Genomic DNA, 18,585 nt, shown 5'->3' on the forward strand with positions numbered 1-18,585 from the left:
TTGTCACATCTAATCTGGGTGAGGCTCGGTGTGGCATGTGCCGTCATGTCATTGCGTCTCCCGTGGTGTATAGATAACCACGGCTCTCCAGTAATTCCGAGCACTGATGTCCACTTTATAGCTGAATCTGTGCATGGAAAGTTCTCTCAATGGCTCGCTATCTATGAGGGGCTCACACATCCATACCAGAGTCATGAGTCCCTCCCGAATGTGGGTATTGTGACCTGAACCAACAGAATCCCATGGATCTAGGAAGCTGATTGCTCTGGTTCATGGTCCCAATTGATTTACGCCTATAATATGGATGCTAAATGGGTTAAAGCAATGTTCCCACACAATGTATTTATTGCAGAGCACATCCAACAGTAATACTACGCCATGGATTTTCTGCAAACACATATGCAGTGAAAAACCGTCTGAGCTTTGGCTGAATGGGCACTTTTTTTTTTTTCTTTTCTGAAGATTTTGAAGTAGAAATTGTTGCTGCTCCAAAAACTGCTGAAGAAAGGCCCATGGGGAACTAGATCCTAAACTTCCTGTGGTCCATGTACAGTAAGGAGTGACTAGGCCGCCTCTAGTAGCCCCACAGACGACCGCTGCTCTGCGTACTGATATGAAGACGGGTTCAGCATTTCCGGTGGCCACTGTACTGCTCCCATGACATTGCATCACTGGATGACACAACAAGTCATAAAACTAGTTCTGCCTGCATAACCGATACTGGCAGTGTCTGTGCACAGGTAGCTGATGACACTGCCGGCTTTATATATTTCTGTTGTGGAAAACACTAGGGAAGCTACAGTGTGGCAGGGCAGAAGTTAGAGATTCAATAAAGGTACCGTCACATTAAGCGACGCTGCAGCGATATAGACAACGATGCCGATCGCTGCAGCGTCGCTGGAGAGCTGTCACACAGACAGCTCTCCAGCGACCAACGATGCCGAGGTCCCCAGGTAACCAGGGTAAACATCGGGTTACTAAGCGCAGGGCCGTGCTTAGTAACCCGATATTTACCCTGGTTACCTAAAGAAAACAAACACTACATACTTACATTCCGGTGTCTGTCGCGTCCCTCGCAGTCAGCTTCCCGCACTGACTGTGTCAGCGCCGGCCGGCCATAAAGCAGAGCACAGCGGGGACGTCACCGCTGTGCTTTACGGCCGGCGCTCACAGTCAGTGCGGGAAGCTGACTGCAAGGGACGCGACAGACACCGGAATGTAAGTATGTAGTGTGTTTTTTTTTTTTTTTTTTTTTTAGGTAACCAGGGTAAATATCGGGTTACTAAGCGCGGCCCTGCGCTTAGTAACCCGATGTTTACCCTGGTTACAAGTGAAGACATCGCTGAATCGGCGTCACACATGCCAATTCAGCGATGTCAGCGGGTGATCCAGCGACGAAATAAAGTTCTGGCCTTCTAGCTCTGACCAGCGATGTCACAACAGGATCCTGATCGCTGCTGCGTGTCAAACACAACGATATCGCTATCCAGGACGCTGCAATGTCACGGATCGCTATCGTTATCGTTCTAAAGTCGCTCAGTGTGAAGGTACCTTTACACTGAGGTCCAGGAGCTTCATACTACATCTCTGGTAATGGGATAAGAACCTGAATCTTCAGACATTCTGGAACTACAAGCTTCAGCATGCCATGCTTATAACCTTTGCTAGTGCCTTCTAGGATGCAAGTTCATATACAATAGAGTGTAACTGCCCACCCCCCACTGACTACAGACTGTCTCTGTAGTCAGAGTCCTACTAGTCAACTATACATATCTATAGCCAGTGTGGGCTAAACACTGTAGCTACCAGCTGCATTACTAATCCCCACAGCATTACAAGGACCACTTATTTTTTTTTATTATAGACCCCCTCAGACCTAAGGTACCGTCACACATAACGATTTCTTTAACGATCTAGTTGCTTTTTGTGACGTGTTAACGAAATCGTTCTGTATGACAGCGACCAACGATCAGGCCCCTGCTGGGAGATCGTTGGTCGCTGGGAATGATCAGCACCTTTTTTTTTGGTCCCTGATCACCCACTGTCATCGCTGAATCGGCGTGTGTGACAGTGCAGGGCCGTGCTTAGTAACCCGATATTTACACTGGTTACCATTGTAAAAGTAAAAAAAAAAAAAACACTACATACTCACATTCCGGTGTCTGTCACGTCCCTCGCCTTCAGCTTCCTACACTGACTGTGAGCGCCGGCCGTAAAGCACAGCGGTGACGTCACCGCTGTGCTCTGCTTTACGGCCGGCCGGCGCTGACACAGTCAGTGCAGGAAGCTGACGCCGGGGGACGTGACAGACACCGGAATGTAAGCATGTACTGTTTTTTTTTGTTTTTTTTTTTACATTTACAATGGTAACCAGGGTAAACATCGGGTTACTAAGCGCGGCCCTGCACTTAGTAACCCGATATTTACCCTGGTTACCCGGGGACTTCGGCATCGTTGGTCGCTGGAGAGCTGTCTGTGTGACAGCTCTCCAGCGACCACACAACGACTTACCAACGATCACGGCCAGGTCGTATCGCTGGTCGTGATCGTTGGTAAATCGTTAAGTGTAACGGTACCTCTAGTCTTGAGTTAAAACTAGCAGGACAATTGCAGTGTTATGACGGCTGATATTCTTGTTACTAGACATTAATAAATTAAAGGGAATCTGTCAGTAGAATGAACCCTCCTAAGCCATCTATATGGACACGCAGGTCATGGGAAGTTGAATAAAATTCTACTTTGATATTTGCAATCCATTATTATATTCCATACAATTCCACTTTTTTAAATATGTAAATGAGCTGTTAAGATCTATGGGCCGGACATAGATCTCCCTTAGAATCTGCCTCCAGAGATTTGAAATGAAATGGTGAGACCTGTATTGTAGATCAGGAGAGCAAACTTAGTCACTAAATAATTGATATGAAAGTATAATTTTACTCAACTTTCTATGAAATGCAAGGCCATATAGATGGTTTAGGAGGGTTGGTCCTACTAACAGATTACCCTTAATCCCTACAGGGTGGTGTAATGGTGATTGTAGCATTTTGGTGTCTTCTCAGTGTTGGGGCCTTTTTCTGTTTAGTAATGGGGATGCGAGAACACTCAGAACACCAGTTGTGGCCAAGTGTGTGCAGGCACCGGAACATCATGTTAAAAAGCATGGCTAGTAATATGGATTTGTGAGATTATTTTGGGACTACAACAGCCTCTGTGCTTCTGGTTGCAATCTAAATTCCAATTTATTCCAAAGGTGATTAAATGGAGTTGATGTCAGGTCTTGGAGCCAACAGTTGGGTTCCTAAACACCAAGCTCCTCCATATATATATATATAAGCATCTCTGTTGGTAAAGTAGGGACTTCTTAGGTTTTGTCCTAGGAATGACTCAAACTAGGTAGAGACCACCCACTTTGAGTGATGGGTATAAACCTCGAATCTTTCGGCCTAGGAGATAACCACATTTTTTTTTCAATAAAAAAAAACAATAAAGTCCTGGCAACTTTGAAACTGTTGGTCAAGTAGTATCTCTTTGTTTTGTGCATAGGGGCGCCATTTTTATTTCTCCATAGTACAGTTGAAAAAAGACACCAGTCCATCAAATTCAATGGGATGGGAGAGAATCTAGGGGGGAGGTAATACAGCTTCCTAAACTGTTGCGACCATTCAACTACGACTATCTATTTTACTCCACTTTGAGGCCACCATGCCAAATTCGGACAAAGCCACTCAACTTTTTTTGATCACCGTGGTCGGTCACATTGGAGTCCATCAGACTGCCAGAAAGTCCTGGTTGTCTTTAATGCGCCCAGTGAGGTGGCGTCCCTGTAACGCTCTGTTTGGGAGCCACTTTTTTTTTTTTTTTTTTTTTAATGTAATCCTGTAAATGTCGGGAACTTAAGTCATGAAATGACACCGAATTCCAAATATTCTGATTTACAGAACCGATCAGTCTAGAGTCGTGTTCGCTTCATTGCTGGCATTCCTGGGACACCAGATCTTGGCCGGTAAATGAAAAACTTCTGTGTGGAATAAAGAACTCTGTGTAAAGGGCAGAAAATCTCTGGAAGAATGGAGATTCTTCTGTGTAATTACTTGGAGACTAAAGAAAGACTTCTCTATATTGCTGTTGGGCTTCCAAGCTTGGTCTCCTGCCCTCTCCTTCTTGTGATCAGAAGTGCCGCTATACGACATCCGTGTCGCCCCCTGTCCCTAAACACGTTCCTCCTTATACAGAGGACCCTATACTAATTGTAGCCGTATGTAAAGGCTCGGGGTGGTGTGTACCACTGTGCAAAGGCAGAAAGCTGCCAATCCGTGGTAGAGACAGGGTTTTGCAGAGCTCATGATTATGTAGGACTACCTGGTGGCACGTTTACTAGTGGTCGTGCCCATGGGTGGACCGTTGGGAGTTCGGATTCTGGTACATGACCCCAAATTTTTAGAAAGTTTGTTTTCGGTACCCGAACTTCCACTGGAACCCAAACCCCATTGAAGGTTATGGATCTCTCTTATTCAAGGTTAAAAACCCCAAACCTGAGATGTCATTTCCAGCATCTGATACCTCAGATGTTTGCGTTCCTAAACTCTGGTGGTTGTGGCTACGGAGTCCATGTTTTCTCTGTGGCAGTTAGTATAATGAGCGTCTGCACAACAATGTCAGAACCACATGCTCCTCACATGTTCGCTGTTTAACGTCTTTTAATGGCTTCGGGCTTGGAGAACCGTGAAGTGGCTGGTTATTCTTCAGGTATGCGCCATTATTTAATATATGACATTAAAACGCCACCACTGCATAAATCGATATAGAGGACACTAGCCAGGGGCTACAAGGCGCACCCTTAGGACTCCTTCAGAAGATTGTATTTTGGGTGTGCCCGCACACAGACCCAATGTGTGGACCTCTATCAAGTGCAGCTTCTGCGGTAATCCACATAAAAACTGATGAAGCCATCTTTCTTTTTCACAAGCACCAGTGGTGCAACATATATATATTATACTTTCCCCCCGCTCCCTGCGATGACCTTGTGTGTGTGTATCTGCCGCCTGCTTTCTGCATTACCACATTTGACATCCTGCCGATAATGACGTTACGCCATTTGTCCCCTCAGTTTCCACACTCTTAACGACCATTTCCATTTTTTTTCTCCTTCCTCATTTTTCTGTCTGACCTCAGCCTTACATGTATTCTATGATCTCTAAACGTCCCATTCATCGCTCCGTCCGTTGAATTCAGTTTATGTATATTTGCTTATCAAAGTGAATGCTGGATTCCCACAGCCATACTGTTAAAGGGGCGGTTGAACCTAATGCCAGACTTATTTACGTCTCTGTTGTAGGTAGGATCACTCACTCGATTAATGTTGAGATCCTTAAAGGGTTATTATTGGCAGCGCTCACTTCTGTGCTGGGAGGTGAAAGGGCTTGATGGCACCACTTTTACCAATGCCTGCAAGGAAGCGTACGTGATTGTCGGGTATCGATCACTATCAAGTGACTTGTTTGGCTCCACTTATCTCCTGATGTGCCGATATTAACCCTTTATGGGAGCAGGGTATTTGCCAGAGGTGGGCATTTACTCGTCTCTCTCTTCAGAGTGTGTGCTCCTCAGAGGCGGGGATTAGGAGGAATACAACAAATGTATATTCGGTGACTTTCCTGTCTGTGTGCACCATGGACCGCACATAGCCGGCACACTGACTGAGTGCAACGGTGCGAGTGTACAAGGGTGAATCACAGCATGCCCTCATCCTGCCTGTTTTGGAGACTAGATAGTACCGATGTGACAACCCATGGATTCACATGCTAATATGGCCGGCATTGCGGCACTCATAGTGGCTGTCAAGTAGCAAAGCTTTTTGTTTATGCAGTGGCCGACTTCCCCAGGTAGGACTGACAATTCGTGCACGATTTAAAGGTCTATAACTAAATCGGACGATGGAACAGCAATAAATTGAAACCTATTTTGAGCCCGTTGGAAACGTACCTGAATTCCACCATTTCAGAGTCTATCTGCTGGGGTCTAGTAGAGGATGGTATGGAATCTCCAGTGACTGCACTAGGGCAAGCAAAATGTTTTAGTATCTGTTGTGGTACCTTGGTATTGCATAGAGCTGTATTTTCAGTCTTTTGTTCAGTTACTTTTAAAGGGTCATCCAAGAATATCATACTGATGAGTCATCAGTATGATATTCTTGGATGACCCTTTAAAAGTGATGACCATTCCATAGGTCATCATCACTATCAGACTGGTGGAGGTCTGAATGTTTGTAGGTCATTAATAACAGATTGTTGGGTCCCTGAATCTTTGGATACATCATCAGTATCCAATCGGTTGAGGTCTGAATCTTTGGGTAGGTCATCAATATTAGATTTCTCGTTGTCCAGCACATGGCATCCTCACTATAAAGCTGATTTCGGCTCCGTCAGTGGACAGATGTAAACAACGAATGGAGCAGGAACAGCAGGGCTCTGTGCCCTTTGTAGTGGCCATTGCTGACAACTGCAACTCAGATTCTATTGAAAAGAATAGGATCTGAGCTGAGGTGCCCAAGAATGGCTGCTACAGTGTACAGAGCTGTAGTATTATGGCTCCGTTCATTGTTTACATCTAGATGGCACCAGAATACAAAGTTGATAACTATGATTGCCAGGGTGTTCCATCCAAAGGTTCAGACCTCCACCATTCTTATGTTGATAACCTATTCCAAGGTCAGACCTCCCCGATCTTATATTTATGACCTATCCTAAGGTCAGACCCGACCCATCTGATATTAACCTATCCTAACGTTGGACCTCACACATCTGATATTGATGACCTATCCTAAGGTCAGACCCGACCCATCTGATATTGATGACCTACCCTAAGGTCAGCCCTCTTACATCTGATATTGATGACCTACCCTGTGGTCTTACCCGACCCATAAAATATTGATGACCTGTCCTAAGGTCAGACCCGAGCCATCTGATAAGACATCTGATATTGATGACCTAGCCGAAGGTCGGACCTGACCCATCTGATATTAACCTATCCTAAGGTCAGCCCTCACCCATCTTATATTGATGACCTATCCTAAGGTCAGCCCTCTTACATCTGATATTGATGCCCTGTGGTCTTACCCGACCCATAAAATATTGATGACCTCTCCTAAGGTCGGACCTGACCCATCTGATATTCATGACCTATCTTAAGTTATCAGTATCGTAAGCCTGGACAACCCCTAAGTGTAGGGTTTGCATTGAAAAATGCAGGTGATAAGCTCTCTTCAAATGCATTTTATTAACGTGATGCGTTATTGTTATAGTTGTTTGCAGGAAGTTCATGTCTTTTTATTTCTTGGGGTCTTCATTATTGCGTAATAAAGCAGATTTGCCTATAAATTGTCTAGAAAAGCTGGTTATTGGTCTGTGATATGTAGTGGTAACTTCAAGACTTGTAATAGTTTTCTCAGAAACACGACCAAGAGTGTAGCTATACGGGACAAAGATGTAAAAATGGGAAGCCAAAAGTCATTCTGCTTCATGATAGGACCTTAGCGTTATAAATGATAGGTGGTATGGTATAGATTTTCTCCATTGGGACCCAAGAGTTTCCAGTTACACCAGTAGATATAAGGGGTTGACTTGAAGGTTGGCTCTTCGTTTTCATGATAACATTTCTTTGTATTTTTGTATTATCAGGAGACAGCAGGGCCTTCGGCCCAAGGGGGCCCGGATCGTGTGAGGGACCTGCAGAGTGAGGTGGAGGGAGTGAAGAATATCATGTCCCAAAATGTAGAGCGAATCCTAGCTCGAGGAGAGAACCTGGACCACTTGAGGAACAAGACGGAGGACCTGGAGGCCAGTGTGAGTATGTTTCTCCTAATCTGTTAGTGTCACCTGGACATTATGCACCTCCTTCCGCTGGCACACCGAGTTACCTGCAGGAGCCTCCTAACTGTTGGGGTTTTCTTCATACTGGACCGATGTCAGATCAGCAAGTCATCAGCGCAGATGTAATAACTCTGTATGAAGTTGGCAGCCTACTTATTGGCTGAAAACCCAGAAGACAAGCCGTGATCGACAAGCTTTATGGCCTACACATCAGTTCAGTACTGGAAAATTCACTAGCAGTCATGTCCTCCTTATGCCAAAAACAATTCCACCCCATTCTAAATTTTGACATTTTTGCAGATTTAGTAAACCAGGTGGGCTTTTTACGTAGTATACTGCAGATTTCTGTTGGTGGCTGAGGTGTATTTTGGGGATAAAGATCACTTTTGCAATTGGAAAACTTTAAAAATTATGCACCATTTACCTTTTTATAGTCTGTGCTGCAGAATGAGTTCACTGGGAATCAATCAGTGAGGTTGTATTTGTTTTTTTTTATCCTTTTCTTTACTGATCTCCTCTAAGCTGATTTATGACCACAGACTACACCAATGTGAAATGTACAGAAAAACGCTGCCATGACAGCCGGGGGTCTGCTGATGACCTGTATGCCTGTCATTGAGATACTCTTATGAATGCCGGCTGAACGATAGCTTTCAGAGGAGATCGTGATTTTTGTCTATGTCAAGCACAAACAATCGGAATCGCAGCTTCAATTCCCCTAAGGGGACGATTTAAATACAGTGAAAAGTTAAAAAAAAGTAAAAAAAACAAACAAACACGCATGCTTAAATCATCTCCTGCCCCCTTTTGCCCCATTAAAAATAAAACAAAAAAAAATAAATACACATCTGGTATTGCTGCATTCATAAAAGTCCGATCTAAATGTATATAAAATAAATTAATCTGGTTGGTAAAAAAAAAAATAAAATAAAACCCCCTGAATTATTTTTTTTTTTTTCCGTCTTCTGTTGCATTGCAATAAAACTCAATAAGAGGCGATCAATACATTGTATCTAACCCCAAAATGGTGTCACTAAAAACGTCACCGCCGAGCACAAAAAATAAACCCTCACACAGCCCCCGATCCGAAAAATGAAAATATTACAAGTCCTGGAAAATGGTGACAAAACTAAAGTTTTTTTTTTTTTTTTTTTTTTTTTTCCCTAATTTCATTTTTTTTCCCCACAACTTTAAAAAAACAAAAAACAAAAAAAAACAACTATACATGTTTGGTATATGATTCACCAGGTCAGTATGGTTATTCAGATAAGTCAGTCACAACTTTAACCCCTTAAGCCCCGAGGGTGGTTTGCACGTTAATGACCGGGCCAATTTTTACAATTCTGACCACTGTCCCTTTATGAGGTTATAACTCTGGAACGCTTCAACGGATCTTGGCGATTCTGACATTGTTTTCTCGTGACATATTGTACTTCATTTTAGTAGTAACATTTATTCGATATAACTTGCGTTTATTTGTGAAAAAAACGGAAATTTGGCGAAAATTTAGAAAGTTTCGCAATTTTCCAACTTTAAATTTTTATGCCCTTAAATCACAGAGATATCTCACGCAAAATACTTAATAAGTAACATTTCCCACATGTCTACTTTACATCAGCACAATTTTGGAACCAAAATTTTTTTTTGTTAGGGAGTTATAAGGGTTAAAAGTTGACCAGCAATTTCTCATTTTTACAACACCATTTTTTTTTAGGGACCACATCTCATTTGATGTCATTTTGAGGGGTCTATATGATAGAAAATACCCAAGTGTGAGACCATTCTAAAAACTGCACCCCTCAAGGTGCTCAAAACCACATTCAAGAAGTTTATTAACCCTTCAGGGGTTTCACAGGAATTTTTGGAATGTTTAAATAAGAATGAATATTTAACTTTTTTTCACACAAAATTTATTTCAGCTCCAATTTGTTTTATTTTACCAAGGGTAACAGGATAAAATGGATGCCAAACATTGTTGTACAATCTGTACTGAGTACGCTGATAGCCCATATGTGGGAGTAAACCACTGTTTGGGCGCATGGCAGAGCTCGGAAGGGAAGGAGCGCCATTTGACTTTTAAATGCAAAATTGACAGGAATTGAGATGGGACGCCATGTTGCGTTTGGAGAGCCAATGATGTGCCTAAACATTGAAACCCCCCCACAAGTGACACCATTTTGGAAAGTAGACACCCTAAGGAACTTATCTAGATGTGTGGTGACCACTTTGACCCACCAATTGCTTCACAGAAGTTTATAATGCAGAGCCGTAAAAATAAAAAATCATATTTTTTCACAAAAATGATCTTTTCGCCCCCAATTTTTTATTTTCCCAAGAGTAAGAGAAGAAATTGGACCTCAAAAATTGTTGGCCAATTTGTCCTGAGTACGCTGATACCCCATATATGGGTGTAAACCATTGTTTGGGCGTATGGCAGAGCTCGGAAGGGAAGGAGCGCCATTTGACTTTTCAATGCAAAATTGACTGGAATTGAGATGGGACGCCATGTTGCGTTTGGAGAGCCCCTGATGTGCCTAAACATTGGAACCCCTCACAAGTGACACCATTTTGAAAAGTAGACCCCTTAAGGAACTTATCTAGATGTGTGGTGAGCACTTTGACCCAACAAGTGCTTCACAGAAGTTTATAATGCAGAGCCGTAAAAATAAAAAATCTTATTTTTTCACAAAAATGATCTTTTCGCCCCCAATTTTTTATTTTCCCAAGGGTAAGAGAAGAAATTAGACCACAAAAGTTGTTGTGCAATTTGTCCTGAGTGCGACGATACCCCATATGTGGGGGTAAACCACTTTTTGGGTGCATAGCAGAGCTCGGAAGGGAAGGAGCGCCATTTGACTTTTCAATGCAAAATTGACTGGAATTAAGTTGGGACGCCATGTTGGTTTGGAGAGCCCCTGATGTGCCTAAACATTAAAACCCCCCACAAGTGACACCATTTTGGAAACTAGACCCCATAAGGAACTTATCTAGATGTGTTTTGAGAGCTTTGAACCCCCAAATGTTTCACTACAGTTTATAACGCAGAGCCGTTAAAATAATTTTTTTTTTTTTTCGCAAAAATTATTTTTTAGCCCCCAGTTTTGTATTTTCACAAGGGTAACATAATAAATTGGACCCCAAAAGTTGTTGTCCAATTTGTCCTGAGTACGCTGATACCCCATATGTGGGGGGGAACCACTGTTTGGGCGCATGGCAGAGCTCGGAAGGGAAGGAGCGCCATTTGGAATGCAGACTTAGATGGATTGGTCTGCAGGAGTCACGTTGCATTTGCAGAGCCCCTGATGTACCCAAACAGTACAAACCCCCCACAAGTGACCCCATATTAGAAACTAGACCTCCCAAGGAACTTATCTAGATGTGTTGTGAGAACTTTGAACCCCTAAGTGTTTCACTACAGTTTATAACGCAGAGCCGTGAAAATAAAAATTCTTTTTTTTTTTCACAAAAATGATTTTTTAGCCCCCAGCTTTGTATTTTTACAAGGGTAACAGAATAAATTGGACCCCAAAAGTTGTTGTTCAATTTGTCCTGAGTACGCTGATACCCCGTATGTGGGGGGGAACCACTGTTTGGGCGCATGGCAGAGCTCGGAAGGGAAGGAGCGCCATTTGGAATGCAGACTTAGATGGATTGGTCTGCAGGCGTCACGTTGCATTTGCAGAGCCCCTGATGTACCCAAACAGTAGAAACCACCCACAAGTGACCCCATATTGAAACTAGACCTCCCATGGAACTTATCTAGATGTGTTGTGAAAACTTTGAACCCCCAAGTGTTTCACTACAGTTTACAACGCAGAGCCGTGAAAATAAAAAATCCTTTTTTTTTCCCACAAAAATGATTTTTAGCCCCCCAAATTTTTATTTTCCCAAGGATAACAAGAGAACTTGGACCCAAAAAGTTGTTGTCCAATTTGTCTCGAGTACGATGATACCCCATATGTTGGGGTAAACCCCTGTTTGGGCGCACGGGAGAGCTCGGAAGTGAAGGAGCACTGTTTTACTTTTTCAATGCAGAATTGGCTGGAATTGAGATCGGACGCCATGTCGCGTTTGGAGAGCCCCTGATGTGTCTAAACAGTGGAAACCCCCAATTATAACTGAAACCCTAATCCAAACGCACCCCTAACCCTAATCCCAACTGTAACCCTAACCACACACCTAACCCTGACACACCCCTAATTCTAATCCCAACCCTAATCCCAACCGTAAATGTAATACAAACCCTAACCCTAACCCTAGCCCTAACCCTAGCCCTAACCCTAACCCTAATGGGAAAATGGAAATAAATACATTTTTTTTAATTTTATTATTTTTCCCTAAGGCTAGGTTCACATTGCATTAGGGAAATCCGTTTAGCACTAGCGGATTGCGCTAACGCAATGTCTTTTTAGGTGTCGTGTTTAGTGGTCGCGTTAACGTCCCCGCTCTGGAAGATCGGGGATCGGACCTCGGGCGCGCCGCGGACGCTGCAAGCAGCGTCTGAGGCGCGCCACAAAAGAACGGCACCTTGCTAGCGCGAGCCGAAAATGGCACGCTCTAGCGATGCGCTACACCCGAAAATCACATTGCTGTCAATGGTTGTGCTAACGGACCCGTTGCACGGCGTTAATTGTGACATTTTCGCCGTGCAACGCTGTCCGTTAGCGTTAACCCATTAACGCAATGTGAACCTAGCCTAACTAAGGGGGTGATGAAGGGGGGTTTGATTTACTTTTATAGCGAGTTTTTTATATCGGATTTTTATGATTGGCAGCCGTCACACACTAAAAGACGCTTTTTATAGCAAAAAAGTTTTTGCGTCTCCACATTTTGAGACCTATAATTTTTCCATATTTTGGTCCACAGAGTCATGTGAGGTCTTGTTTTTTGCGGGACGAGTTGACGTTTTTATCGGTTACATTTTCGGACATGTGACAGTTTTTGATCGCTTTTTATTCCGATTTTTTGTGAGGCAGAATGACCAAAAACCAGCTATTCATGAATTTCTTTTGGGGGAGGCGTTTATACCGTTCCGCGTTTGGTAAAATTGATGAAGCAGTTTTATTCTTCGGGTCAGTACGATTACAGCGATACCTCATTTATATCATTTTTTTTATGTTTTGGCGCTTTTATACGATAAAAGCTATTTTATAGAAAAAATAATTATTTTGGCATCGCTTTATTCTCAGGACTATAACTTTTTTATTTTTTTGGTTATGATGCTATGTGGCGGCTCGTTTTTTGCGGGACAAGATGACGTTTTCAGAGGTACCATGGTTATTTATATCCGTCTTTTTGATCGCGTGTTATTCCACTTTTTGTTCAGCGTTATGATAATAAAGCGTTGTTTTTTTGGCTCGTTTTTTTTTTTTTTTCTTACGGTGTTCACTGAAGGGGTTAACTAGTGGGCCAGTTTTATAGGTCGGGTCGTTACGGACGCGGCGATACTAAATATGTGTACTTTTATTGTTTTTTTTTGTTTTTTTTTTATGTAAAGAAATGTATTTATGGGAATAATATTTTTTTTTTTCTGCTTTATTTAGGAATTTTTTTTTTATTTTTTTTTACAAGTGTGGAAATTTTTTTTTTTACTTTTTCACTTTGTCCCAGGGGGGGACATCACAGATCACCGATCTGACAGTGTGCACAGCACTCTGTTAGATCGGTGATCTGACATACAGCCGGGCAGGATTAGAGCTGCAGCTGCAGCCTGATCCTGACCCGGAAGTGCTCCCTGCAGGACCCGGATGCAGCCCGGCGGCCATTTTGGATCCGGGGACTGCAGGGAGAAGACGCTCGGTACACGGTGAGCACATCACCGTGTACCGATCGTCTCAGGGAAGCCCGCAGGGAGCCCTCTCCCTGCGCGATGCTTCCCTGCACCGCCGGCACACCGCGATCATCTTTGATCGCGGTGTGCCGGGGGTTAATGTGCCGGGAGCGGTCCGTGACCGCTCCTGGCACATAGTGCCGGATGTCAGCTGCGATAGGCAGCTGACATTCGGCCGCGCTCCCCCCGTGAGCGCGGCCGATCGCATATGACGTACTATCCCGTCCATGGGAATTAAGTCCCAGGTCACCTGGACGGGATAGTACGTCATATGGGATTAAGGGGTTAAAAAACAACACAAAACTATACATGTTTGGTATCTGAATAACCATACTGACCTGGAGAATCATATAAGTCAGTTTTACTATATAGTGAACATGGTAAATTTAAAAAAAAAAAAAAAAAAAACAGTTGAGGAATTGGCTTTTTTTTTTGCCATTTCTGCGCACTTGTATTTTTTTTTTTTCCCGCTTTCTAGTTCATCACATGATAAAAAATGGATGGTGTCATTCAAAAATACAACTCATCCCGCATGAAACAAGCCCTCATATGGCTAGGGGGACGGAAAAATACGTAATCGTAAAATAAAAAACAAAAACAAAAAAAGTTATGGCTCTGGGAAGGAGTGGGGGAAAATAGAAAAAGAAGGAAAATTGTCCAGGGGTGAAGGGGTTAATTGAACCTAATTGAAGATTTTTTTTTTTTTTAGCCCTAAATACATGCATATAAGTAGAAATTAATATATTTTTTTGAATTGTCCATTTTGAGGGACAACATTTTTAAGGGTTATTCGTATCTTATAAGCTGGTACATCACCAGGAGACGCCATCATTATATAATTAGTGGGGGTCTGACCCCTGCAAACAATAAGTGGCCTTCCTGCATCCTGTTTGCTGTCATTTCCTGCCCTGCGGCCCCCCAGTAATCTGCCGCACTGGGAACCACACTGTGGTGGCCCCTACATTGTCCGGATGGGCCGGGGTCCTCCTCCTGATCACACAGTGATTGCATCTCTTTATAGGGTTCATACTCCCCTGTAACGGGCGCACAGGTCTGTGACCGCTGGTGGTGGCAGCGCCATCACGTTACTATGAAGTGTCAAGTGGGCGTATACCTTTTGATCTAAAATGAATGTGTGTATACTATGTATAATGGACCATTTATGTGCAGATGTATAACTTTTTTTATTTGTTTCTCCTCTCGAGAACTTTCTGATGATCAACTTCATCCTCCATTAACCCCATCATTGTCTTCCCCCCCAGTCCGAACACTTCAAGACCACATCGCAGAAAGTCGCCAGGAAATACTGGTGGAAAAATGCGAAGATGATCGCTATAATCTGCGTGATTGTTGGAATCATCCTCCTGCTCATCATCCTCTTGGCCACCGGCGTCATCCCCACATAGACGTCTCCTGTTACCATACGCTCTTCTTCATCTCTGGCGCTGATCCTGAATGAACCCCAATGCCTGATGCAGAAAACCGATCATGTGACTGATGATTTCAGCCCCCCAATATCTGAGGGCAGATTACCTGCCTGTATGATTGGATGCTGTATTTGATATCCCCCATGTTTAGCGATTTCCACATATATATATTGACATCTTTGTGTTGGGATCTGATCTCTCTCCTTGTATGGCCGAATGTACGTGCATCGGTCTCCATGTTCTGAGCTTAGAGTGATAAACTGATCGTGTACTTTTGTGTTCTTCTAATGTTCCACGTTGGTGAGATCTGGACCTACTGACAGCCCCCTAGTGTTAGCCGAGCCCTCCGATATCACCACGCTTGGTCAACAGTGTGTATGAGGGCCTCAAAACTCTCTCCCCTGACAGATGATGTTGGGGAGATAATGATCCTGCATGTCAGTCTTCAGATCGCTGATCCTTTTCCTTTTTCTTTTTTTTTCGAGACGAGATAAGCCGCCGCCACAAAAATCTGGCAGTGGTGCTCTCGTAGAGAACACAGGAGCGCTCGCTCAGATGGCGCCATAAGAGCTAGCGGTCTGACGAACGATCAGCCTAACAATGGTTCATCCTCCAACTATCTATTGTGTTCGGGGCCCCTTTACAATGGGGGTATTTTGTTTTTGGCCCATAAAGTGAAGCACTAGAGGCGTGTGATGTCGCGCCTGGGTTTCGTCGCGCCTGTATCCTGCAGGATCTCATCCAATAGAGCGAATACTTATTTATGATGAGGGAATTCTCCAGCAACCGCAAAAATATTTGCTTAAAAAATAGGGAAGGTGGTTTAAAAAGTCATAGTGACGCCGAGTCTACGCATTTCACGTTGTCCTGGATGAAGAGTCAGGACTCTCAAATCGCGTTGACTCGGCGTCACTATGACTTTTTTTTTATGTTTTTGCGGTTGCTGGAGAATTCCCTCTTCTTCTATGGTCTCCATTGCTCTGGAGCACCGCACCCGAATCTCAGGCATTTTCCACACCGATGAGCTGATGATAGTTCATCTTTTCCTAGTATTTATATATGCAGAGTATGGGGTAAGTAATTATGGAGCCCCAAACACGCCAAGATGGCGTCCAGGATAACGGGACTCCAGAGAAGTAGGAATTTAGGAGGGAACAAATAAAATATATATTAGCGGTTGTGCCCATAATCTTTATCAGCTAAGTGACTAATATATGATCTCTGGGTTGTGAGGGGGTGACCACTGAGACCCCAATTGATCATGAGTATGGGGTCTCCTGTATGTATTAGTAATGCGCATGTGTGACCACAGATCATTCACTGTCTATAGGACTGGGATGGCCGTGAACCGCTCAACGATCTCCATCAGTCCCATAGACAGTGAATGTAGTGGTGGTAGATTCACTGAGCACCTCAGAGCACGGGCGATCCCAATGGCCGGACCCCAGCGACTATACACTAAGGTTTAGATGATAAATGTGTATACATACATATGTGCGGACTTTACAAGATGACTTTCTCCACTGCGATCTGTAACCGGTAGAATAACAGAGAGCACATTTGGGTACGGTTTGCCACTGTCCATTGCATTCCTATAATGAAATGCCCAGAAATTATATTACAGTATATATATATTTATCCACAATTTTTGCACAGAATAGTTTCATTACAGTGGCCACTAGAGGGAGCACACTGCATATTGTTTATACATTGATCTCCTTTCTGCCCTCTGGTGGTGGCTGTGGGGAATTAACATGTCCTCTTATTTTAATTCTGTGTCTATGCAGGAGATTTGGAGCCGTGTATCAGAAATCCTAATATTCAACGTCTATAATAAAATATTAAGGATTCTATAAGCACAGAATTTCGTATCAAAGAAAAAAAAAACATAATTTATATAAACTGATCTGTTTGATAATTGGGGGACAGGAAAATCCCAGTCTAATAGAGATGAGGAAGGTGCGTGCTTGTATATATGGAATAAATGTACTACTGATATGAAAATAATGTAATTTAGTAAAGTGTATTTTAATGGCAGATAAGAGAAATGACTCCTTATCTTTTCTTGCTGGTCTGATCGTACTATAAAGCATTTTTTTTAATACAAGGACTATTTGTTCAGTCTGAGTGATCGCTGGAGATCACATTTATGTTCTAATGAATGGGCACTCATGCCATGTGTGTATCTTTAAATTGCATTTTTCCAGGTGTTTTTTTTTTTTTTATCTGTCTTTGTGGACAAAATTTTTCTCTGTAAATGCAGGCATTTGGGGTTAAAAATCAATTTTGCATTTGGGTTTTATTAAAAATGTCACCCTATTTATCTTCTATATGGCCTCAGGGTTGCACGGTTTCAAAATGAGTCAACTGAGACTCTGTCAGTGAGCTCATTCATTGACTGACTGGAAAGATTGTCACTCTTAGTCTTTTTTTTTCTAAGCTTTTTAATGAAATTCTATTTGAAAAATGATTTTTGGCCCCAAATCTGTGAATCTAAGTAAAAATGTCCCTAAAGATGGACAAACCCTCACTGCAGCTCTATGACATGATCTTGCACCCATATAGCCAGTCATATATGGATTTATGTTCTGCCACTTTAATGCTTCATATATTGTGCCCCCTCCACGGCTGTGCCAGACACTGAATGTGACACACAAACAACCTGGGTGCCAATCTACAAGATATTATTATGTTCACTGCGTCAATAATCTCGGGCTCATCTGATGGCTGATCCAATAACGAACACACTTGTAAAGTCCTTCTATTTACCCAAGATGAGTTTTTTTGCTTGTAAAATAATTTGATCCCAAAAGGTCAAGGTCTCCCGTCCTTCTTTCTTGGTCTCCACTGCTTGAAAAGATTGACATATAGTTTTGTGGGGAATAGATTCAGCAAAGCTTAGAATTTATTCATTAACATTCCTTCTGGGCTTAGGAGTCCAGTGGGCGGTCCTAATTAGTGATTGACAGCACACTTATACAGGGAAGGCTGTCAGCCACTGGTTGGTGATGAGCGAACGTGCTCGGATAATGTCTTACCTGAGCATGCTCAGGTGTTATCAGAGTATCTGGGAGTGCTCGTATATTATGTTCCAGTCCCTGCGGCTGCGTGATTTGTGGCTATTAGCCTGAACACGTGGAGATTCCCGAACAGCCGCAAATCCTGCAGCCACAGAGACTCTAATATAATATACAGTTATATGAAAAAGTTTGGGCACCCTTATTAATCTTAAGCTTAATGTTTTATAAAAATTGTTTTTTTTGCAACAGCTATTTCAGTTTCATATATCTAATAACTGTTGGACACAGTACAATAAACCTCATTTCAAGGCAGAAACATTACTAACAGAAAATGTGCAATCTGCATTCAAACAAAATTTGACAGGCGCATAAGTATGGGCACCCCACCAGAAAAGTGACATTAATATTTAGTACATCCTCCTTTTGCAAAAATAACA

General features: G+C 42.9%; 1 protein-coding gene across 1 annotated transcript in view; it reads left to right on the forward strand.

Moving 5' to 3' along the window:
- VAMP8 (vesicle associated membrane protein 8) overlaps positions 1 to 17,232 on the forward strand; it is a 40,364-nt gene extending 23,132 nt beyond the window's left edge. The window contains exons 2-3 of the mRNA XM_069766647.1: positions 7,680 to 7,844; positions 14,964 to 17,232. Of these exons, the coding sequence (XP_069622748.1) occupies positions 7,680 to 7,844; positions 14,964 to 15,107 (309 nt within the window). The 3' untranslated portion in view covers positions 15,108 to 17,232. The remainder of the gene's footprint in view (positions 1 to 7,679; positions 7,845 to 14,963) is intronic.
- Positions 17,233 to 18,585: the final 1,353 nt, after the last annotated feature.

This window comes from Ranitomeya imitator, chromosome 4, assembly GCF_032444005.1.
Source record: "Ranitomeya imitator isolate aRanImi1 chromosome 4, aRanImi1.pri, whole genome shotgun sequence".
NCBI lineage: Eukaryota > Metazoa > Chordata > Amphibia > Anura > Dendrobatidae > Ranitomeya > Ranitomeya imitator.